This window comes from Camelina sativa, chromosome 6 (genome assembly GCF_030686135.1).
Source record: "Camelina sativa cultivar CO46 ecotype springtype chromosome 6, ASM3068613v1".
In the NCBI taxonomy this organism is placed as follows: domain Eukaryota; kingdom Viridiplantae; phylum Streptophyta; class Magnoliopsida; order Brassicales; family Brassicaceae; genus Camelina; species Camelina sativa.
This window is the reverse complement of record NC_141885.1, coordinates 24,655,902-24,679,175: the sequence shown is the minus strand read 5'-3', so window position 1 is coordinate 24,679,175 and position 23,274 is coordinate 24,655,902. Positions and strand designations below refer to the sequence as shown.

At 32.7% G+C, this 23,274-nt stretch overlaps 3 protein-coding genes and 1 long non-coding RNA gene across 7 annotated transcripts; 1 reads left to right on the top strand and 3 right to left on the bottom strand.

Moving 5' to 3' along the window:
- Nucleotides 1–19: 19 nt before the first annotated feature.
- Nucleotides 20–1,936, bottom strand: LOC104792800 (uncharacterized). Of its 3 annotated transcripts, none has more exons than XM_019246478.2 (5): nucleotides 1,626–1,936; nucleotides 1,179–1,545; nucleotides 965–1,086; nucleotides 701–859; nucleotides 20–383 (listed from the first exon to the last, which is right to left on the bottom strand). In XM_019246478.2, exons 2-5 carry the CDS (start codon nucleotides 1,247–1,249, stop codon nucleotides 379–381), a joined length of 357 nt encoding a protein of 118 aa, XP_019102023.1. In that variant the 5' UTR covers nucleotides 1,250–1,545; nucleotides 1,626–1,936; the 3' UTR covers nucleotides 20–378. The 3 variants fall into 3 exon arrangements, with proteins under 3 accessions (XP_019102023.1, XP_087310725.1, XP_087310724.1); XM_087454599.1 differs by having other exon boundaries at nucleotides 1,179–1,477; nucleotides 1,626–1,758; XM_087454598.1 differs by having other exon boundaries at nucleotides 1,179–1,493; nucleotides 1,626–1,743.
- A 5,941-nt stretch (nucleotides 1,937–7,877) lies between these two features.
- Nucleotides 7,878–9,676, bottom strand: LOC104792799 (uncharacterized). Of its 2 annotated transcripts, none has more exons than XR_015559845.1 (5): nucleotides 9,285–9,676; nucleotides 8,769–9,169; nucleotides 8,422–8,663; nucleotides 8,177–8,333; nucleotides 7,878–8,090 (listed from the first exon to the last, which is right to left on the bottom strand). It is a non-coding gene; the product is annotated as an uncharacterized LOC104792799 (long non-coding RNA). The 2 variants fall into 2 exon arrangements; XR_015559844.1 differs by having other exon boundaries at nucleotides 9,252–9,642.
- An 8,463-nt stretch (nucleotides 9,677–18,139) lies between these two features.
- On the top strand, nucleotides 18,140–20,008 carry LOC104792798 (expansin-A4). The gene is made up of 3 exons (XM_010519021.2): nucleotides 18,140–18,554; nucleotides 18,652–18,970; nucleotides 19,281–20,008. Exons 1-3 carry the CDS (start codon nucleotides 18,410–18,412, stop codon nucleotides 19,588–19,590), a joined length of 774 nt encoding a protein of 257 aa, XP_010517323.1. The 5' UTR covers nucleotides 18,140–18,409; the 3' UTR covers nucleotides 19,591–20,008.
- A 427-nt stretch (nucleotides 20,009–20,435) lies between these two features.
- On the bottom strand, nucleotides 20,436–22,892 carry LOC104792796 (uncharacterized). The gene is made up of 9 exons (XM_010519019.3): nucleotides 22,788–22,892; nucleotides 22,577–22,696; nucleotides 22,170–22,497; nucleotides 21,704–22,094; nucleotides 21,511–21,610; nucleotides 21,354–21,413; nucleotides 21,163–21,246; nucleotides 20,977–21,084; nucleotides 20,436–20,892 (listed from the first exon to the last, which is right to left on the bottom strand). The coding sequence occupies exons 1-9, from the start codon at nucleotides 22,857–22,859 to the stop codon at nucleotides 20,584–20,586; spliced, it is 1,572 nt and encodes a 523-aa protein (XP_010517321.1). The 5' UTR covers nucleotides 22,860–22,892; the 3' UTR covers nucleotides 20,436–20,583.
- Between the last annotated feature and the right edge of the window lie 382 nt (nucleotides 22,893–23,274).

The following is a 23,274-nucleotide window of genomic DNA, read 5'->3' as shown; positions in this document are numbered from 1 at the left end:
TTTTTATGAGTCAGCAACGAAACAAGAAGAGAGTTAGGGTTCTCTATTTATAATTTAGAAATACATATCGGTCTAGGAAAAGGAAGAAAAAAAAAAAAAAAAAAAAGATATGGCGTCAAAAAAGAATTAAGAAAATTAAAAGATATCACAAATTTGGTTATGTATATTTATTTATATTTGTATTCTTTTGTCGGTTTAAGTGAAAAAAAAAAAAAAAAAAAAAAAAAAATAGAAGAGGATGCAGAGAGTTGTGGCAGTCGATATTGCCCGGGGGCCTTGTTGTTGTTGTTGTTGTTGTGCCTCGATTGCCCCCACCATTACCACTTTGTATTCATATATTCTTATGTGAGGGATTTGTCTTAAACCTAAACACCTCAATTAATCTATATATAAAGAGGAACACAAATCAATCAAACATGTTAAATTAAACTAAAACTCATACATAAAACAAAACTGAAGCACTTAAATTCATTACATAACAAAGAAACATCAACTGATTGTGATTATATATGAAACCAAACAAGTTAAACTCATTACATAAACATAAACAGAAACAACATACAAGCAAACATCCAAATCAAACATAAGTGTTAACTGTGACAACATCCAACAATGGAATGCATGACAATAATGGAATGCATGAGTCAAGAATATGGATCTGCAATTCCCGGTCATTTCATATATATATATGAGAATGTACCTCTCAGTTTGAATGGTTTTTTTGCAAGCACGAGGGTAAGGAAGACATGGAACATAGCAGCGTACAAATGCTTCAGAGAATGGCCACTAATAATATGATGAGTCCAACTATATATAGGCTTATCAGCAGCTTCTTCCACCTTAGCTAAGAGATAAAATCCTGCAATTTCAGCCAATTGAATCTCGAATAAGAACCAGAGGTAAGAAAGCTATAACTGCAAAAGCAAACTGAAGATATATATCAACACAATCCCTTAGCACTAACCTGCAACCCAAAGCCAATACGTAGAATGTGTATACATTGGAGGTGATAGAATAACCATCAAGGGAATGACAATGCAATGAACAAATTGTACTAAAGCATATGGTTTAAGATCATCGAAAAACCTGTAATATTACAGCCTCTCATGTCAACTTACTCTTAACTTCAAAATGGTATCATTAAAAACCAGTTGAGAGTTTTAAGGAATTTGAGTTACCTCCAATATAAAATGCTGATAAGGCCAGCAAGAAGCAAAGGAACAATGGAGTAAGTAACCCTTATGCTCATCAATCCTCTCGATTACAAATATAGCCATGATTGATGTGAAGGCAATAGTTATTTCATCCAAAAACGAGTGATCAAAAACAAGACACAAAAAGCAAGTCTCAGAGAAGAGAAGATAAGAGAAGAGATAAAGAAATGTACAAGAAGACGATCCCAGAGGAGAGTTGCATCGTTAGGGTGAAGATGATAGTAAGAAGTTCCAAAAGCAACAGCAGCAACACCAACGTTGTCCTAAGTGTGATCGAATCTGAAGAGTGAGAAGTCTATCTTCTTTTCAATATTCCAAATCGAAGATTCGACTTCAATAACAAAAAAAAAACTAAATCGATAAGAAGAATCAAAACAACAAACACTAGTAGAAGGAGTAATCGAAACTAACCTCATTGAAGAAATCACCCATCCCAGAAACAGAGAGAATGGTGAAGCGACGGAGGAAATCAGAAACGATGATACGAGAGAGACGAGAGAGAAAAAAAAGTAAAACTTTTATTTTTTTCTTTTTTTACCTGAACCAATCACAAATTGACACACACAGGTTTCTAAAAGAATCAAAATTAAGCTTTTTAAATTATATTTATTCTGTTTTATTATTAGCAAACTTGTAAGAAACTTGTTAGATACATTGATGGAAATGACCTTATGATACGTTTATGGAATAAATCCATGCACTCGTTGTACATTGGAGTTGGCGAAGTAAACGAAATACCCTTTTTTGTTTTATGTTTTGCTCCAAATATTTTTAGTTTTAGTCTTATCTTTTTAAATTTAATTGGGCTTTAAAATCATTTTTTATCAGATAGAATAATAATATTAGCCAGCCATAAATCATGAAACGTCGTAAAATATAATTTTTTAAAAATATTGATTCTTTATTTTCAATTTCCCCAAAAGATAATCTCAATACAAAAATGCTTTATGAGACATATTTTTCTTTCTCATTATAACTTTTTACATTGTAATAGGGAAATCAATCAATCATGAAACGTAAACTTTAAGCTCCTCCATATTAAAAGCAATCGTCTATCGAACATAAGAAAAAATATATATATTTCAAATGATCCGCTCGATGGATCCCCGATATTGGCTAATAACACTAACAGTGTACAAAGAAAATGAGATGCTAAAAGTTTTCTAGTTTTGTGATAATATTGATAACGTTAAAGTAGATCGCATCAGTATGTTTTGGGATTTTCCTATTCCATTATATTAGTATTAAAAATAAAAAAGAAGTTTAAAGAGGAAAGGAAAAGTCGGAAAGTGGGGAGAGTAGAGAGAAGAGTGAAAGAGGAGATTTTTAATGCATCAAAGCAAATCTCAGTCTCTCTGCACCGGTAACTGTTAATTACTTGCTTGCTCAGCTCAGATCAATTAATAACTGCACCAACAACAAAAGAATAATTTTTATAGTACTGTATTATGTGTATATAACTTATTTATCATTGTAACGAATAATATAATGTTTCTATGAAAATCTCCTTTACCTGATGAATCTTTATATAATCTTTTTTTTTTTTTTTTGGTCAAAGAATCTTTATATAATCTATCTTGTGAATTTTTTTTTAATTATTAAGAATCGTAAGAAATGGAAAAGAAAAAAATTGGGAAGAGGAAGATGAAGGAAAGGATGTGCAGTCACATGGAGGTGTTAGTAAGCTGGTTTGGCTATTTTTTGCCTGACTTTGATGTTTCTTTCTCTTCTCGTTCGTCTTTATTGGGGATTTCTCCCGTATTTTTCTCATTTCTGGTAAGTTTGTTTCCTTTTTAAATTTTTTTTCTTCAGGTTAACGAGGGGTATTTCATGCTTAATCTCAACTAGCTCCCTGATGAATGAAGTTATCAGAAACAAGTTTGCCAGATTTGCTCTATGAACCTAAAACGTGATACAATTTTTAATTGAATGAAAAATCTCGAATAAAAGTTAAACTCAAAACATGAGTGATTAAAAGAGATTAATCAAATCGGTAGTGGAAGATCAATACTATTGGGCTTAGAGCCCAACTTCATGAATTGGAGATTAAGCAAATAAAATTTAAAATAATATTCTCAGTTATCTTTTAAAATGCAAATACAGCAGTAGTGCAATACTAGAATTTACGTTTATGGACTTGGTTATTATCTTGATACGGGGTGGTAAATTTATATTAACATTTTTGAAGTACATTTTATGATATGTCCTTTAAGTTTTGTTTATTTAAATTTTTATTTATAATATTAACCCCAAAAAAAATCTATAAAAAACATTACAGAGAAATTCAAATATAAAATTTTCTTAAATCGACCAACATTTGTTACATTTATTACCATAAAATCTCAACAATATCTATACATTCTGATTTTTCCAAAAACAGCTATACCAATTAAAGTTTTAATCCCATAAAATCACCAAAACTATCTTTACTAATCATTAAAAAATTGCACATACGAAGAGAATCAATTAGATTCCTAAAATGTCTCTACAAATTTGGTTTATAATTTCTTAAAAAAAATTATATATTAAGAAATTTATTACACTTAATAACATATGCCAAAAATATCTATACAATATTTTTTCTTTTTAAAACTCTAATATTCAGTAATAACTATATTGTTTCATATGAACAATTAAAACTTTAATGGTTATTAATATGCTGATAAAAATGCAAAAATAATTATTTCACGGGTTAAATTTAATAAATTGGAGTATTTATAATATAAATTAATATGCAGTATACTGCAAAATAACTTTTATGAATATAATTCTTTCACGGGTTAAATCTTAATAACTTTAAACTTATGGATTAAATTATAAACACTAAAAGTTTAAAAATATAATAATGTAAGAATAATTCTTTCACGGGTTAAATCTAAAAAGCAGTAAAAATTTATATTTTTATAACCATAAGAATTTTGATACGGTATAAATGTAACATTAGTATAAATAAAACTAAATAATTGTCGCGTGTCTGCGGTATACAACTGATCAAATTTTATAATTAACAATTAAAATACAATTATACAATCTTAAACACTAAATAAAAGAAACTAAATTAACAAACAAATACAACTTTTTAAAATTTATTTTTTTTTGTTGTAAAAATATTGTCACGCGATACATCGCGGGTTTAAATCTAGTACTATTTATGATCTAATTTGAAACTCGAAACCACATTTTACGACGATTATAACCTGACCCTCTTTATATATAGTAGCTTGCTTTACATCGAAAACACATATCATTAAGTTTTTGGGATAATATGACGTTTAACATTGCTACATATTCTGCGAAAGAGACAAAATCAAAGTTTGTTGAAATCTCTTAACGTTTTCTGTGTTGCATGATAAGGGTAAGTAGAAATGCCAAAATTAGGCCTGCCACTTTGGTTTGTTCGGATAATTCGGTTCGGTTTGTTCGGTTTTTCGGTTTAATCGGAAACTGAAAACTCTACCGAAACTAACCGAATAAAATTACAGTTCGGGTCGGTTCGGGTTCGATTAATTTCAGTTTTAACCGAAATTATCCGAAGATTTTTGAGTTTCGGCGACCGATAGTGAAAATCGCTGTAATCCATGAGCCACACTGCTCAAGGAGAAGAAAGGAAAATAGAATATTCAAGTAGAAGAATAATTATAATTTGAAGAGTGTAGATATGAGAAAAAAGAAGAAAAAGAACAGCGAAGAAGGGGAGGAATGAAGACGAACCGCGACGAACAGAGAAGCAAAAAGAATGGGATACTTCTTTTAACCTTTTAGGGTTTGAATTTTATATGGGTTTGAAATAAACTGGGCCTTTGTTAGGTATAGCCCAAATTTAATACAGTTTTTTCACCTAATTAAAACAGTAGAAATTAACTGGCTCACTTTACTTGGGCTTTTTCTTCTTTTTCTCGCTTTTATATCATATACATATATAATATTATGTATTTTCTTCTTTGTCGAGATATTAAACCTAGGTTAAAAGATGCAGAGACACCGGCGGCTCGACCACAATCGTGGAAAACAAGTGTTGAGAATTATGATGGTGAAGACGAAGACGTCGGCTGAGGAAGATGGTGAAGTGATTCATATCTTTCAGTTAACCGTTCGGATATGATGAACCGAACCGAACCGAAGCGATAACCGAACTTGATTTATAAAGCTGCCGATCGGTTCAGCTCTCTTCACCAAAGCCAACCCGAAAACCGAGAATTTCGGTTCGGTTCGGTTCGGTATTCTCGGTTCGGGTAATTATCGCAGGCCTAGTCTAAATGATCTAGAAATCTTGACTAGACGCCAGAAGTAGATAAATACATAAACGCTTACATCCAAAATGTGTCATCCATCAATCCAAAGGATGCGACGTCTGTGTATTGTAAGCTCACTTTTACTTTTATAAGTTTTTCTTTGTTTGTTTGTTACTTACTACTTTTCTCTGGTGAGTTTCATGGATATTTGTTTCGTAAAACAATTTGCTCATGTTTGTTTGTCAAGGCAATTATATATATAACAGCATACTAAACTGCGTTTTCATGGTAAAAATAACCTCTTCTTTGGTAACTATGAGAAAATTTTACCAACAAATCAATTGAACATAAATGACAAAAAGGGTGAGTTCTTTACTAACTTTTGATAGAAGCCAACATTTGATGAGACAAATATATAGTGAGTTACAGTCAAAGAGTGTGACAACTCTATAACTTTGTTACTTTCTATCAAAGACTGCCAATGTAGAAAAAGCAAAAATTACTATGCTGCAATAGATTCTTGTGACCTGAAACTGGAGCTCAATTTTATCTTTTTGCTCAATGCTATTATTTATCAGAAATGAATGAGTTTGTATATGTTTAGTGAAAAAAAATAATTAGGACCTATCACCTCTGTATAGAACAACAACAAGTGTCGAAACAACCCGAAATGATATATAGGACCCAACAACAACAACGAAAAACTAAAATAAGCGAATCTCTCTGGAAATCGTTTCTAGAAAAGAAAAAAAAAAGTTTGGAAATACGAAACAGGCTTTTTGTATTTAAATTACTAGTATTAATCATCTTGATTCAGCTGCATGTACCCTAGTTGGATGAGGTCCATTGTGGATTCGGATGTTCAAACTTTTTGTAACATTTATTCAGAAACAAAGTATTGATGATTGAGTTACAGTTACACACACACAAGATATATATATATATATTTTTTTTGTCATCTGTAATTATATTACTTCAACCTGTGAAATCTTACAAAAAGTTTGAATTATATCTCTAACTCTCAAAAATTCATATTCTTATTCAGATTCTGACAATCTACACTAAGCCCATTTAATTATCTCTAAAAATCTTTCACTAGCTAGCTATGATATGCCCTCAATTATATATTAATATTCACGTTTCTCTTAGTTTTTTTATAAAACTGTGTGTGAAAAAAAAAATACAGTGAGAGCAAGAAAGGAAACAAAGCAGAGGTCAAAAGAGAAGAGATCGCCGTGGTTCATTTTGCGTCGACGTCGAGGGCACGTGCGGCTAACAGGTGGGCGTGACCACTGACACGTGGCTGTTAGAGATATGTGAAAGCGAGGTTTCGAGTATCGCAGGGGGACCGACTTAGCCCGCTTACCGGCGCTCTCGCTCCCTTTTCCCGGTCAACGGTCAAACCTCTCTCTTGCACGAAGAGAGAATCTGCAAAACTCTCATAAGCACGTGTTCCTAACTCTTTTTATCTTCTTCAATCCCTATTTATCTACCTTTGGTCGGGTGTTCAACTAGGAGCCCGATGTTTGAACACTCAAAAAAGGTTTAGTAGCATTAGCAATTTAGCATAGAGAATTCTTCATGGGTTGGTCCCGTGTGTGTTTTATGTATGTACATTTTCTTAACAAGGCCGTTCGTGTATTTATGTTGTAAATACAGATGAGATTTAGACTCTATCTCTCTAGTGAAATGGTTACAAAAGGTTTCTTTGGAGACATCGAATAAATTTGGAACGATAGATAGAAATGATAATAAATGTTTCTTATAGTGTGTAATGGTAATTTTAAGAATGGAAAGAGTAGCACATTTTGATTTTCAACATTAATTTCATAATTTAGGTAAGAATTTATGTTGTGATGGAAGAAAAGATAGAGAAAATGAATGTGAACATGAATGTGAATATCATCAATGATGCATAAAAGAAAATAATAGTAATAATATGGGTTAATCATATATATTGGAAAACGAATGGGAATATTAATTACTCGTCACATGCATTTTCTGACACGAGACTATTATGGATAAAAATGGGCCACGAGATACTCCATTTTTTACTAAAGTGTATTTTTATTATTTTTTTATGACGGGTATCCAAATGTTTTTTTTTATAAAAAAACCTTTGATATCGAATTCAACGTCAATACGTAATGCAATAAAAATTCCACAAACATAAGATCAGATATTTATATTCTTTGAATATTAATATCAAACTATTTCTCCTACTCAATGCAGCAAATTGATAAACCTTTAGTAGTTTTAAATTGAAACTGAAATTACCCTTTTGCATTAGAATGCTTGTGTTCATGCATCTGATGATGTAAATTTGTGAATCGTGATGGAATAGCTTAGTAACAGCATCATTAGTGGAGAAACCTCCTAAGTTACTCACATATTAATTAATTATAAAATAATTAAAGCAACCCTAAGAGAATTTTAACAAAATCAATCCTCCACTAGAGAACTTAAAAGAAGATTTGTCTTAATGGAAATTTGTTTTGTGTAATGGAAATGGGTTTGAAAATTTAACAAGAAAAAATAATGAGAAGAAGAAATGATGATAAGAAAATCATATCACAGAAGTTTTCATGGCCAATAAAGCAGAGAATATGGGGCAGGATCTCATCTGGCATAAAGTTGATAAAATCTGCAGTGAATTAAGACATAAAAGCCATTACGAGAGGAACATGAGACCAAATTGGGTATCACAATGGTTATGAGAATGCGAGCTACCTGTGAATGATTTTTGGCCTAAGTTCAGATGGATTCTTCAGTCTAGTTTGTTGCTTCTTAAGGTCCATCGACTCCTTGAGAAAACTATAGTTGTGGTTTGGGTATGCAACCAGGAGGAACGTTCTCCATGTTTACTCTCTGCTCAGTCGTCGCATTACTGTTGAATGATCAAGAAGAAAGAGCATTAGAGTTGGCTCTAGACTCATCTAACATCAAATCAATCTCTCGAAGAAGGAATAAAAAACCTGGCATCTACGTCATGTTGTTGACCTCTGCATCCTTGGAACTGTTGAGAGACGACCTAATTGTGCTTGCTTCAGTAGGAGTAACTTCTTCTTTCTTGCTATCAGAAGGCAGCGATTGTGAAGAAATTGTTGCAGCTACTAATTTTGATGGCTCTTCCTTTCTCAAACTGCTCACAAAGGCTTTCCATTTCGAGGATCTAAAAGCGTGTTGTGATTCGAAGATACATCCCACTCTGCCAGCACTATAAACATAATAGGAAAGTAAAGCTCAGAGACTCCATATCAGCAACTTTAGTAAGAAGCGTTAAGTACCAAATACAAAATTCAATCTGAGAATAAACACGCACCAAAGCTCTGTACTTCAGCAGGATGAGCACCAGATAACTCCTCAGCAGACCTTATTCTCCAGTTATCTCCTTATTGACTTCTACTCTTCTTATCAGCTTGTTTAGGAACCTTTGAACCTGAGTCGAATTATTTATCTGAAAGCCTTCACACAACATCATTCTCAAACTGATTTCTTTTAACATATACAAGAACACCTTCATGTAACAACCGTCTTCGACTTCGTCTCTGATCTTATCACTTCTTATGCTTGCAACAAATTTGCTTCACGTTTGATAACACGAACTTTCCAGTAGAGGATATTAACTTAGAGGATTACGGATTCTATCAATCCTGAAACCACCTCAATCGATCAAATCTTTCGATGATCTTTGTTCCCCAAACCGATGTACTTCGATCTAAACTACATAGACCATAAACCTCGTGATTTCAACATCATTCCTTGTGAATTCTTAAACTAGAACTTACATTGATGTCTAACTTACGAGCTTGAGACGAGAGAGAGAGAGTAAACTTACTTCCATCGATTTCATAAACCAGAAACCAATAGATGTGATTAGATCTTACTCCTTGGATCTTCTTTCTATAACTACAACGTCTTCTTCCAAGAACAGTCGCAGTTCAATTCTTCTTTCTACCTTGAATCGCAACACCTTCTAATTTTATTTTCTTGAAGTCGCGATGATAAAGAAGCTTCAAATCCTCCAATCGTTCAAATCGCAATGTCTCCGTCTTCCACGAAATCAAAGAATATGGCTCTGATACCTTAGCTATAGAACATGGATGAGTATGAACATGAATCTGGCTCTGATTTGGTTCCGCCATGCTTCATCGACAGAGAGAGAAGAGTTTTTTTAATATTTTATTTGGCAGAGTATCGGTTGCTCCAATTGCTTCCCACAGCACCGATACTCTCCTAGATGGACTCAGAAATGGGTTTTTTATTCACAAATTGGAGCCCAAATGTGAGAGAAATCCACAGAGTACTTCCTAGTAAAGATGGTCTAAGTACTATGGAAGACCAATACCGATAAATAAGCTCTAAATTCAACCGTTACGAGGTTAAATATGTTGAATCCAAGAACATTACCATTATCTTTGCTTACCTAAACACATTGCTTCTATATGTAGAAATGAGAGCTTCTGACAGTACTCGTTTATTTCTTCTTCAATTTGTGTAGATAAAAAAAGGAAAAAAATCATATATTAAACGAACGAATATAATGGTCTACATTTCAACACGTAAATGATCTTACTTCAATTTTTTTTTTTTTGTGTTGAAAATATCTCACCTCAATCGCAGCATTTGATTTGAATTCAGAATTAGATTCATAAGAAATTAGCAGTGATAAATTAGGTCTGCATTGGTTAACTAACCCGTTAAAAATACTAAACCGAACCTTAATCCTACTAAAATTATTTGATGGACCGAGACCTATATATTGTGTAGATTATTTATTTTGAATCTCTTTTCTATAAGCTTTTTTTTTTTTTTAACTCTCGATTTATTATTGATCGCAAATTATGAGAACTATTACATATGAATCTACCATGGACAATTCCTTCCGACCCTATTAGATTCACTACATGCACTCTTGCTCTCCTGCTCCATGTTCTTGATGGACACCTCCTTTCTCTATGCTCCTTCAGTTGTAAGTAGAATCACGGCGAACAACAATAATTGTGCATCACTGGAGATTGTCTGTAAATTTGTCTCTGTTAATCTGCACAATTAATAAATCGCATTATCTTGGTCTCGAACCCCAGACCTCCTGATGTAGAAACATTAATGAACCCTAAGCCAACCACTGGCCAAGGGGTCTTCCACCTATAAACTTTTTCTAATATCAAAATTTTACATAATGACAAAATTACTCAGATATAATCATATAATCAAAATTACTCAGATATAAAAGAATTTGGTACCACAAATCAATTAGAAACATGGGGAACTAAATATTTTTTTTGTCATTGAAGACATTAAATGGTCAGTCAAACTATGTCCCAGAGAGAGATTAAAAAGCTTATCTAATCTTTTGTCTTAGCATAATTGTTAAGCGTATTTACCGTAACTTGTATTAGCGTATATTCTTGCTATGTTGGTAACCTGGTAGTATGTTGCCTTCTTACTATTTTGAGGTTTCAGATCTCTTTTATTGATTGGTTGGGGTTTTACCTGCATTGTTTCATTTTAGTTATAGAAATTCCTTTTTTGGCCCAATACCTCATTTTATGTCTTCGTTGCTATTTCTTTCCGAATTTTTTCAATTTTTTTCACTTGGGCTTTTATCACTCACAAAAGAAAAGTGAAAACTGAAAACACAGAGATGACTGGAATCTTAAAAAACCAAGATGAATCACAAAACATATATGTTCATAAATGAGTCTAGTGACAATACTAATTGAAGAAGATTTGTTTTTTGATATAAAGAATACGTATCCAAAATTTTCCAAAAGAATAAAAAGGGTTTATCCAAGGTTTAAAGCTTTTGATAGATGTCTACAAATTGCAGAGTAGTGGAGTTTTAAGTAAGGAAAATCAGCTTTTAAATTTCAGAAAAAGTTAAATTAATGACAGTTTAAAACTTTTAATGCGTCTCATCCGATCATGGAAGACCAAGTTTGCCGCAACATGAATCATCGACCAAGTATCACAATTCACAGTAGAGAGCAAATGGTTGGGACTTGGGAGTTGGGAGTGAGCAACACCAAGATATATCTAACTTTTGAGGCAAAAACATCCAAGCTTGCTCCGACCTATTTGATTCATCAAGCTTGACTTTGTTCCAAGAGAAGCAAGTGTTTTAGTTGATTCTCTAGCTAACTAAATTCTCTCTCAAACTTTTTTTCTCGGCCGTTGAATTGATAGTATATAATATGTAATTTCAATATTCAGTTGCTTGAACCCAAAAAAAAAAAAAAATCTATTTCAATAGGTCAAACAAAAACAAAATGAGAACAAAGGTGATGTTGGTTTTTAAGAATCTCAAGTTAAAGAAATCATATACGGTGACAAAAGTGAACTTAACTAAAGATAACGTCATGGAGGTTAAGTTAGTTGATAGGTACTTTTTCAAGACAAAGCAAATCGATATATGTCCTATATAACTTGGCTTGTTTCTTAAGCAACACCGTCGTACGTGCAACGTGCTCATATTTCGTAATAAACAAAAAAAAACAAGATATACCAATCAACACTACTAGTAGTAAAGCTTGATATTCTCAAAAAAAAAAAAAAAAAAAATCTCATATCACTTGTTAGTGATATAATTAATGTAGTGATGTAAGTATACGTAGTTAATATAACTAATTAAATTGTTTTAATCCTATTGGAAATTGGAACCCAATTACAATAACAGTGATCAGTGTGACAGTAGCCCAAAAGGGTCAATCATTCACTTTGTAGAATTGATAGAGGAACAATATATAAATAGTCAAAAATGTATTCGAAATAAATATAATGTTGGAGAAAATAATTTATCAGCTGTTATCCATATAAAGAAATACATATGTGAAACTGAAACATACAGGAATCCAATGAAATGAAAAAAAAAAAAAAAAAAAAAAAAGGTAAACAGATATATAGGATTCCAAATTTTGCTTTGTGTGACAAAACTTGGGATCTAATCTTTGGCAAAAAGAGAGTGTTGCGTAAAGCCTAATCAGTATGAGTGCGAGACATCGATGCATGTAAATGGGAGACACAAATTTAGCAATGGTCCTTTTTGGTCCAATCCCTTAACCTTAAATTAAGGGGTTTTAACCTTTTATTAAATGATTGATTTTACTCTATCAAACGTTTTTTTTTTTTTTTTTTTTTTTGATCTTACTAAAGCCCCTAAATAGCCATAGCATGCGCGAGGGAAATTATACTAGTGCGATGATTAATTTCAAATTTAACCACTAGGCCAAAACTAAGTTGGCACCATATAAGTTTTTTATATCAATCGTGGCCCTGTAAATCAACTAAATACTTAACAAATCTCATAGTATCCCAAATAAAACATTTGTATATTAACTATTAAATAATTTGTCTACCACTTCCTTACTTAGAGTGTCGGTGCAGAACTCACTCTTATTAACTAGTTAGAAATGTCTTCAAATATATATGACAGAATAAATCATGCTAAAACACAACCATATATGAAGCCGACAAAACTCCTCGCGTTGCATATTGTCATCATATCCTCTTCGAACGTAACATCATGAAATCTCAAACCCTTTCAACATATGTAGCCACGAGATTTTCTTCTTTTAATATCACCAATCTATACATGACATATTTTGCTTTTTTAGTTTTTCTAATGACCTCACGTGGTGGTTTCAAAGGAATCCACTCTTTTTTAGACACAGACCACCCCCCCCCCCCCCCAATATGTCACCATAGCTTGCCCAAAAATTCCGAAAATTTGAAGTAGCGTTTACTTTATCTAATTAGTGCCGAAAAATAACTGATATAAGCCTTAATAGTCCTTAGTGCAAATTTTAACATTTACATTTTTAACGATGTTTCTATAAAGATGCTGTCAAAAGAAAATGATTTAACTTATTTATTTGTAAACTGAATTTTTTGAAAAAATAACTATAGATCTCCTTGTTTTTATTGCTAGGTTTCGAGGGGAATCTTTCTTACAATGTGGTTTGTGGACATAGCATGTGTGGTATCAATTAACTTTTTTGGCAATCACAAATTCTCTTTCCCCACTTATCTATCAACTCATGATTCATGACCCTACCCTCTCGTATAAGATGATGTTCAAATTGTTCTCAATTTCTAAATTTGAGTAGGATTTACGCTTTACTCTTACTTACTATTGACTGTATGATCTTCAAAGAGAGTGTAAATAAATTTAAATTAAAGAAACGACATATGTGTAAAATTTAGCATTAATTCTAGATTGTTTTGCTCACCCAAATAACTGGCGATGCGTAGAATTTTTTTCATTCTCATTGAGGATTTCGGATAGTCTGTTGTTCACTGGCGAAATTATTATGTAAATAGATTTATACTATCGGTATAAGAATGTATAAACTAGATGCACGATGTAATTATACTTTCACTAATGAAAGAATTTGGAAATGATTTAATGTGTTGCGTGAATATAGCTCAATCAGCAATCTACACGTACTTATATTTTACGCCTAAGTATTAAATATACAAAGTCTCACTGAACATTCAAACAATCACACACTGCTCATATATATTAAACTAGGTAATAATCCGCACTATGTGCGGGATAGATCGATTCAAACAAAATTGTTATTTGGGATCTAAAATGTCAGAATAATAATTTTACTCATATTATATTGTTTTATTCTAATTTATATTTAATTATTTTGTGTAAAAATATGTTTCAACCGTGAAATGTGGAAAAAAATTTAAACATGGTGGAAAAAGTTTTGATAAAATGTTATTAGTTATGGTAATCTGTTTTTTTGTCAATCAAATACATATATTTTATATTTCACATTACTATACCATTAAATAGATAAGAAAATGTTTTTAGAATAAACAATTTAAACTAATACTAAATTTAAAAATACCATGAGAAAATATATTAAAATGGTAAATAATAATAAAAAAGTGTAATAGTGGTGAAAATTTATAGGAAAAATGAATGTATGAGGTTTTCAAAAAATTCAGTATCATGTTAGATAGCTGAATCACCATTTATTATTAAATTATCAAAAAGTCAATATCTTATTATTATGGTTATTTGGGTAGTTATTTTTGATAAATTTTTAAATATATTTGAATAGTCATTGGAATTTTTAAATAGGACACAGATTTTTTGTTTTTCAAGAATTTAAATTGATGAATAAATTTAAAATTGTTTACGAAATGTTATTTATTTCTAAGATTATTTTGATAATTAATTTTAAAAATATACTTGAATAGTCATCAGATTTTTTTAAATCGGAGAATAAGTTTTGCATTTCAAAAAGTTATATAAATAAATAAGTTTTTAAGAGTTCTTGAATGTAATTTACTTATAATTAAATATGTTATGAAAGTAATAATTAAATAATTAACTATATTTTATGGTTTTAATAGTTGATTATGTCTTTCAGTTTTTAAAACTAATAGAAATAAATATTACCTTATATATTTTAATGGTATATTTATGTAAATAATAATAAAATAAATATTTCCTTATATATTTTAATGGCACATTTAATAAATCAAAAAACTTGTTTTTGTAAATATGTTTATCATGAGATGCGTAACTGTAATTAAATCTCCAAATTGCTCTGGCGAAGACACATCAGCATTTTCAACAAAATGATTACCTATTAATATATAGAGGATTTATATCTGATACTGTATAATTTATATCTGATACTGTATAATAATAGCCATTATTAAGCAAGACCATACTGAACTATGTTATTTTTCCAAAAATGGTTTAGGTTATGGTTTATAAAAATATAAGCTGGTTAAGATTGATTGATAAAACTTTGCACAGTGCTTCCTAATAAGGCTTCATTAAAAGCAATGTTGGTTCAATCGACCGCTATACGTATTCGGAATATTAGTCAGGTTTCAGCCCGAGTTACTTTTTCTTTAAAAATATAGAAATAATAAAAGATGCTGAATATAATGTTACATGCTGAAACGAAATAAATGCAACGACGAGAATTTGTTGGGAGAGGAGTGGTAGATACTTAATTCACATGCAAGTGCATTTGTGTTCTCATGATAAAGGCTTCTCAAGCTACTATGCCTGCATGTGTATTTTGGATGTAGTACATATATACATTAAATCACAAATTGTATTAAACCAACACGTCGCCGAGATTAACTCGGCAAATATGAAATGCCAAATATGTATATAACTTTTTTTTAGTGACATTTGTGAAGAGACCATCTAAAATGTTCTGATTTCTGATTCTGACGCAAGAGACCATACGAAATTCTATCATGAACCTTTTAATTATTGAAAAATAAATATTATTAGGTTAATATTAATATATAAATGTATTAGGGAAAAAAAATAAAATTGCTTTTGAAATACACATTTATGATTATTTTGGGACTGCACCAATAAATTTTAAAATAGAAACATCTTCGGTATTTTATGTTTTCGTAAGTGTTTGTGTTCGCAATAAAATGGTTTCAGAAGACAAATGTATACATATTTCATACACACACGGATACACCTATAATTTTCTATTCACATTTTCTAAGATTATAACCATACGTGAATCGTGATACACTGATACGTCCACGTATAGTCGGGAACTTACCAAACAAGTCCATCTAGAACTTCTTCAACCTAAAATCAGACAGAAGAACAGATGTGAGAAGCTGGCACATATTGGACTGACGTGGCAGATACAAGAAGATCTGGTTGGTGCATAGATATGCCTTGTCATCGCCATCCTTTAATTTCCTCTTCTCACGGTCACCGCCTCTTACTATTTTTCCTCTTTTCCAATTATCTCTTTCACTTGAGACACTTATCTTATTTTTTATTCATTTTCTAAATTTCACTATCCCACGTCGTATTTTATTATTAGGGAAAACTAACGACATTAACTTGAAATTGATACTTACGATCCTCTAATTTTATAGTACTATTAGGTTTTGATGTTTTTGATGATGGTGGCGCGCCGGATGCATAAAGAGATTAAAAGTGAGTTAGTGTGCATGTTCTTTTTTGAACAAGAAATAAATAAAAAATGATCATGTAGCTATATTATAAAAACTAATCAGTAGTAGTTTATAAGAGATGTTACTTAGTAATAATTGAAGCTGTGATTTAAAATATATAGAAACACTTGTTAAAGTCTACCTCTATAGTCGTCCATTACTTCTCAAGCGTTCAAATTAACTAACTACTTATGTTTATAACTCAACATTGTCAACATACAAAAAAAAAAGAAACTAGTAATAGAATTTTTAATTAAATAAAAGAAAATAATCACAAACACAATAAACAATAAATATTGTAAAGAAATGTGGCTAAGTAAAGAAATGTTGAATGGATGGAGATATGATGAATGAGGCTTTGGACTTTTCTCAAGTGAGAACCGAGACGTGGAGAAAAGCTTGACAGTTTCGTGACATAAACATTGACCGAATGGATCCGAGAGATGTCGGGCCGGGTCGGGCGTATCCACTTTACGTACGGCTAATGCACGGCGCAATACGTGGTCCGATGAATGCGGCAATTTTTAATTTTCCTTTTTTAAAAAACTTGTTTTAAATATAAAACCAAAATAAAAAAATTCACTTTTTTGTTCTATGTAAGTGGAGTCTTTTCTCCTTCATCCTAAAGTGATAGTTCTTGAATTTAGGGGGAATATAATTTGGCGCCAATGTAAAAGTTGAATTGTAAAAACGAGTCTAGTAAATATCATAACGAATGATTAATAACTGAGGTTAATTTTGAGTTTTGGCAAAATTAGAGTTGTAAAAGTAGTGGCAAATGGGAATGGCATGCATGAGAGAATAGAAAAAGGGTTTAGGACTAATCAAAAAGAGTAAAGAAGTAATGATGGCGATACTGTTGAGCTTAGCAAATTCCGTTTCGTGATTGATGCTACAACTTGTTTTTTAAGCAAACCAAATTTTTTCTCTCTTTTACTTAACCCGATTAGTAGTAATAGTCTCACACTTGAACCTTCTTTTTTTTTTTTAACCAATATAACTCACACTTATTGCATTCTCCTATATTTTTTTTTTGGATATTTGCTTTGTAGTTTTCTGATGTCTCACTATCTCAGACGAGATTTCATAATTTTTGTGGTGGATTTTAAAAGAGCAAATGTCAATTTATAAAGTGTAAGGTGGAGGATGGTTTGTAACCGTTTTGTCATTTCTGATAGAAGTGTACTAGTTCTTTTTGCCATCAGTGTATTTACTTTAGAATCATTATTTTCAAGAAAAGAAGAGAGAATCTGTACGTAGTAGATTCATGGTAATTGCATAAGACAATTCACCTTTGAACAAGACTACCCGCGCAAGTAAAGAAGTGTAAAAACGAGCAGAGTCAAGAAACATATTAAAGGCTATATATATACATTTATTTGGTCAGCAAAACAAACATTACTTATGCAACAGTATAAAGTATCAACTCTTATCATAAGTATGAAACACCTCAAATAAGGTCAACTCCGATATTCTTTGTCGAACATTTTAGAAATATATATATATATATATATATATATATATATATATTTGTATAAAAATTATCAAAGTCGTCACACAAGTTTAAAAAATCAGGAATCAATGAGATAATTTTTTAAAGTATCATTATAGTACCTATTTAAAATGAGATTACTGTATATATTTAAATTATGACGAAACGGTTACAAACCTACCTCCACTTACGTAGAATTAGTAATCTGTTTTTAAAAGTTAAATTTTGACAAAATGGAAAATTAAAAAGAGTCTTAGCCAATAATATCTCTCTCTTACTCTAACTTTGGAGTTTCCTTCCCTCCATAAATACCGAACCTCACTCCTTCTTCCTCCACCATCCTATTCTCCAATTAACAAACCTTAACTTCTTTTCTCTACAACAAGAGCGCAAGCTCGAAAGCGCTCCTTGTTCTTTCTTTCATTTTCTCCTTTATCAAAACCCTCAATAGTCAAATTTAGAACTGTCTTACTTTTTTTGATAATTCACACACAAAAATGGCTATTAAACTAGCAATTCTGTTTACCACATTCGTCCTTTTTAACCTTGCCGACGCTAGAATCCCCGGCGTTTACTCCGGCAGTTCATGGCAAAACGCACACGCGACTTTTTATGGTGGCAGCGACGCCTCCGGCACTATGGGTCAGTCCATCGAAACAGAGCATAAATACTCAAAAAAAGAGTAACTTTTTTTTTTGTTTAAATTATATCTTAACGAAATGGGTTTAATTAATTACAGGAGGAGCTTGCGGTTACGGTAACCTGTACAGCCAAGGGTACGGGACCAACACGGCAGCTTTGAGCACGGCGCTGTTTAACAACGGTATGAGTTGTGGAGCCTGCTTTGAGCTAAAATGCGCCAACGACCCTCAATGGTGCCACTCAGGTAGCCCTTCGATCCTCATCACCGCAACCAACTTCTGCCCACCAAACTTGGCTCAGCCCAGCGACAACGGAGGATGGTGCAACCCGCCACGTGAACACTTCGACCTAGCCATGCCTGTCTTCCTCAAGATCGCTCAATATCGCGCTGGCATTGTCCCTGTCTCATACCGCAGGTACACATCTTGTTTAATACTCTAGGGTCTTTGCCAATATTTACAAGATAATAAGACCATAACTAGCACACACAAAAAAATATTTTGTTAAACGGCTAAAAACAATTAGTGGAGGCCATTGTTAACATTTTTGTGTTCTATTTTAATAGTATAGATCGTAATTTTAAATTTTTGAACTTAATACTTGAAGTCAAAAGCTTCTTACAAATCATTTAGAAATGCACAAATTAATTAGTTAATTTCCAAATTTTATTGACATGTAAGTGAGTGACTAAACGAGTGTGAAATGTTGGTTTTTGTTTGTTTGTAGGGTGCCTTGTAGAAAGAGAGGAGGAATAAGGTTCACGATCAACGGTCACCGTTACTTCAACTTGATTCTGATCACTAACGTGGCTGGAGCAGGAGACATCGTGAGGGCAAACGTGAAAGGTTCACGGACTGGGTGGATGAGTTTGAGCAGGAACTGGGGTCAAAACTGGCAATCCAACGCTGTTTTGGTTGGTCAGTCACTCTCATTCCGCGTCACAGGCAGTGACCGTAGGACATCTACTTCGTGGAACATGGTTCCTTCTAACTGGCAGTTTGGTCAAACCTTTGTCGGGAAGAATTTCAGGGTTTAATAAGTACCGAGTTTCGAGTAACTCGAAAATTTGGAGGAAATCGAAAAAAATATTAAAGTGGTTCGAGACAAAAGAAAACTCTCCGCTAATTTCGCTATTTTTTTTTTTGTTTTTTTTTCTTTAGTTTCATATATGGGGGAAAGTATCTTTGACTTTTGTGTGTGTTTTCACTTTTTTTTTTGTGATGTTTTTGGGGTTTGGTGTTTTTAATTGTGTGAGTGCTAAAGGGGGAAGGAGAAAGTGAGAGTAGCTGAAGTGGCTGTGAGAAAAATTTGTAACAGCCCGCAGCTATTAAAATATTTTACATGGTTAGTTGGGTTGTAAGTTACAACTTGTAACGTTTAATTTCAGTGTAATCTAAAAAAAGGAACATGGTTGTATTATGATACTTTTTTATACGAATCTTCTGGTTTTACTATTTCTCACGCCATTACAAATTTTACAACACAGTTTCTGTTAAGAGTGAAGTTAATTCATGTTAGTGATAGATCCACGGGGATCCCACTTAGAAACAAGAATATTGGTCTATTAAATTTGCCTTTAATAAGTGGGATTTGATTTTTTTTACCGATGTATTTATAAAGTAAAAAAAAAAAGTGCTTCCGACAGCATTTGATGCAAAACGTAACATAAGTCCACAAGTCGTTCTACTTGTTTTTCATTTTTTCCTTTTTGGTGATATGAACGGAACATGTCTTCTCCACTTACAAATTTATCTAAAGTTTATACTCATCATTTCCATTATATATTTTTAATAATTTATACTATTACTCCACTTTAAAAGTTTGATTTAATTGATGAAAGCATCGGACTAAATTTCGCTGCTTCTGTTCAAACATTTTGAATTGTCGAATATTATCTTGTTTCTTTTGTCAAAGTGTTCATATGAAACTATATTTTATATGTTTAAAATACAAACTAACGAGAATTTATACATCCGAGAGAGAAGCTACCAAATATTGTTATTCTATTCAAGATAAGGATCTCTCATCTTTACAATGACAATAGATAACGAAACTCGTGTCCATATGTTTGAATCTCTACCATTTTAGCTAAAGGAACTTTTGCTTTTCTCTTCAAACATTCCATAATCATGCCCTTTAGGTTCCCTGATCGAGGCAACTGGCTATAGATCCATTCCAAAAGGGATTCAATATCATCTGCGAAATCTTTCATGTGCCATTGTAGAAGTTGTGGAACCACAATCTTTTTCTTGCTTGAAACACCCACGGAGGCTTCTAAATACTCCACTCTTGCTCTCCCTAAATCGTTCACCACTTCCTCTGCTGTATAAACTCTAAGCTGGACATGATTAGAATTATCTCATTATTCACAAATTTTTGAGTAATAACCGATTAGGATAAACAATATAGTTTGTCTACTTACTGCTGGTGAAGACCAACTTCCACGGCAAAGCGCAAATGTCACATTGGGCTCTGAGTATCCTAAACCATAAGTGTGTCGTAGGAGAGTTTCTTTCTCATCAAGCGAGTCCTTTCATGAAGATGTTGATTAGCTTCTTGTGGTAACTGATTCTATTTATAGGTATGAGTTGATATGGAATGCACTTACATGATCTGGTTCACAAGGGTGTCGCAAGACGAAATGTTCTATCGCCAGAGCGTTGAGGACTATACCACCAACGTTGAGTGAAGCCTGCCAAAAAAAAAAATATACAAAGGCCATCATTAGTTTTGAAAAAGTTTCTACAACTAAAGATAACATTTAGAGTTCTCTGTTCGGATTTCGATCAAAAAAGTTACCTTGTTCATCAAGGTAAGTAGTCTATTGTGCGACGATGGTAACCCATACTCAAGAAATGCCTATCATATATGGAACATAGGATTCGATTTTAAGTTCAATTTTTGTGTTATTCTTATTTTAAAAACATCAATAATTTATTTTGTAAAAGTGGCGTACATGCATGATACATGCGTTGTAGATATTAATCCAGAAGGCGAGTTTTTGCTTGTAGGTCAAAAAACTCAAATCTACCTCCGATAGTTTCTCCATCAAAACACTGCTAACACACATAAAGCGTCAACAAAACAATTTCATCAAGAATTATATATACTATTTGTATAGTGAATTCACATAATGTAAGGTATAATACCTCAAGCGTGGAACAGCCGGTGAACAATAGTGGGTGAAACGGGTCACATCGATGGAACTTCTTGAAATGTGGATGAAGTTCTTGTAAGGGCCAATGTCTCTGGTGGCTCCACCGCTCGAGTCTGGCAATACGTGATAAGGATCAAGATTCATTGCATTTTGGTAATAACTATATGTGTTTGATTTCCGGCTACAAGAAGAGGGCCTTCTTGAAAGGGAGAGGTCCCCTTTGGTCTTTGATGAAACATGATTTAGTTCCAAGTAAATGCCTATGAGACAGTTGATGAGTTGTTCAGATACTTCGTTTGGGTCGTCTTTGGTCTTCACTTCAACAAGTCGAAGCCCTTTTCTTATTCTACCCATCTGCACCCTCGATACTCCATCAAATTCATCTGCTCATCAAAACCATGACCTTGAGTGAAATGTGCAGCTTATACAAAACATTCGGAATAAGCAAACTACTTTACCTGTGAAGCCACCTGAAGACGTGGCATCTAAGAAATCGGGAGCATAAGAAAACGAGAGCCTTGAATGAGTACTTGAGACAGCGTCTAAAGTAGAGCGTTGATAACAATGAGACAAAGATCGTTGATGAAGATCATGTCTTAGTGGCAGAGTACTCTGTTTCACATGGCTCTGCCTTGCCAATGTCCTCTTCTGCTCGGTCATCTGCAATTGCATCTCTTGCCTCTGTCTCTGTTCGTAATATAGTTTAAGCTTTAGCTCCTCTATTTTTCTGTCTAGACATAAAATCTCTGCCTCCACGACGGCTAATTCTTGTATAAGCTCGGAAAACTGCTAGACAACAAACACCTTAATTGCTTGATCATTAGGAAATAGTTAGTATTATGTGAGGTATGAGTATTGGTTTTACCTGAGGAGGAAGAAACAATGAGGAGATACTTGGAAGAGACACAACAGAGCCATTGAAAGCAGCCTTTAGAGTTCTTTTTACTGCTTCTTCTTCATCTAGTCTCTCTTTAAGATGCATTACCTACATAAACATATACAAACATTCAAAATCATATAAGTAACAGTTGGAATAAAGAGTTTTGAGTCTTTTTTGTAGGAACAGAGGTGCTTACTCCTTCCTCTAAGTCATGTCTCTTGTTACTATATTGCTGTGAAGCTTCCATGAGTAGTTCCTCAAATTTCATGGGTTTCAGAGAAACAGAAGAAGAAGGAGACGGGACTAAGTAGAGAAAGAGAATGATTAGAGTGAAACGTGGGAGCCATTAAAAGGGTCGGTAGGAGAATTGAGTAGTTACAAAAATTAAAGAGTATTTTAAACAGTTATTGACTTTTGTTTTTGGGTCACTAGAGTTTGTTAAGTAAGGATAATGTAAGTCACATGAGACTCGCCGGAACAACGGCGGATTAGATCAGTGACATATAGAACACACAACAGACTTCCACTATAATTAGAAACACAGTTTTATTAGAGGTGTGTATGACGTGAACCCCATCACCGTAGAGATTATTCTCAGCCAAAACTGTTAGTAATAATGATTGTGATTAACAATGTTGTTATTTCTCAAATTTACATTATGTGGTTGCAAAAAGAAAAAAAAA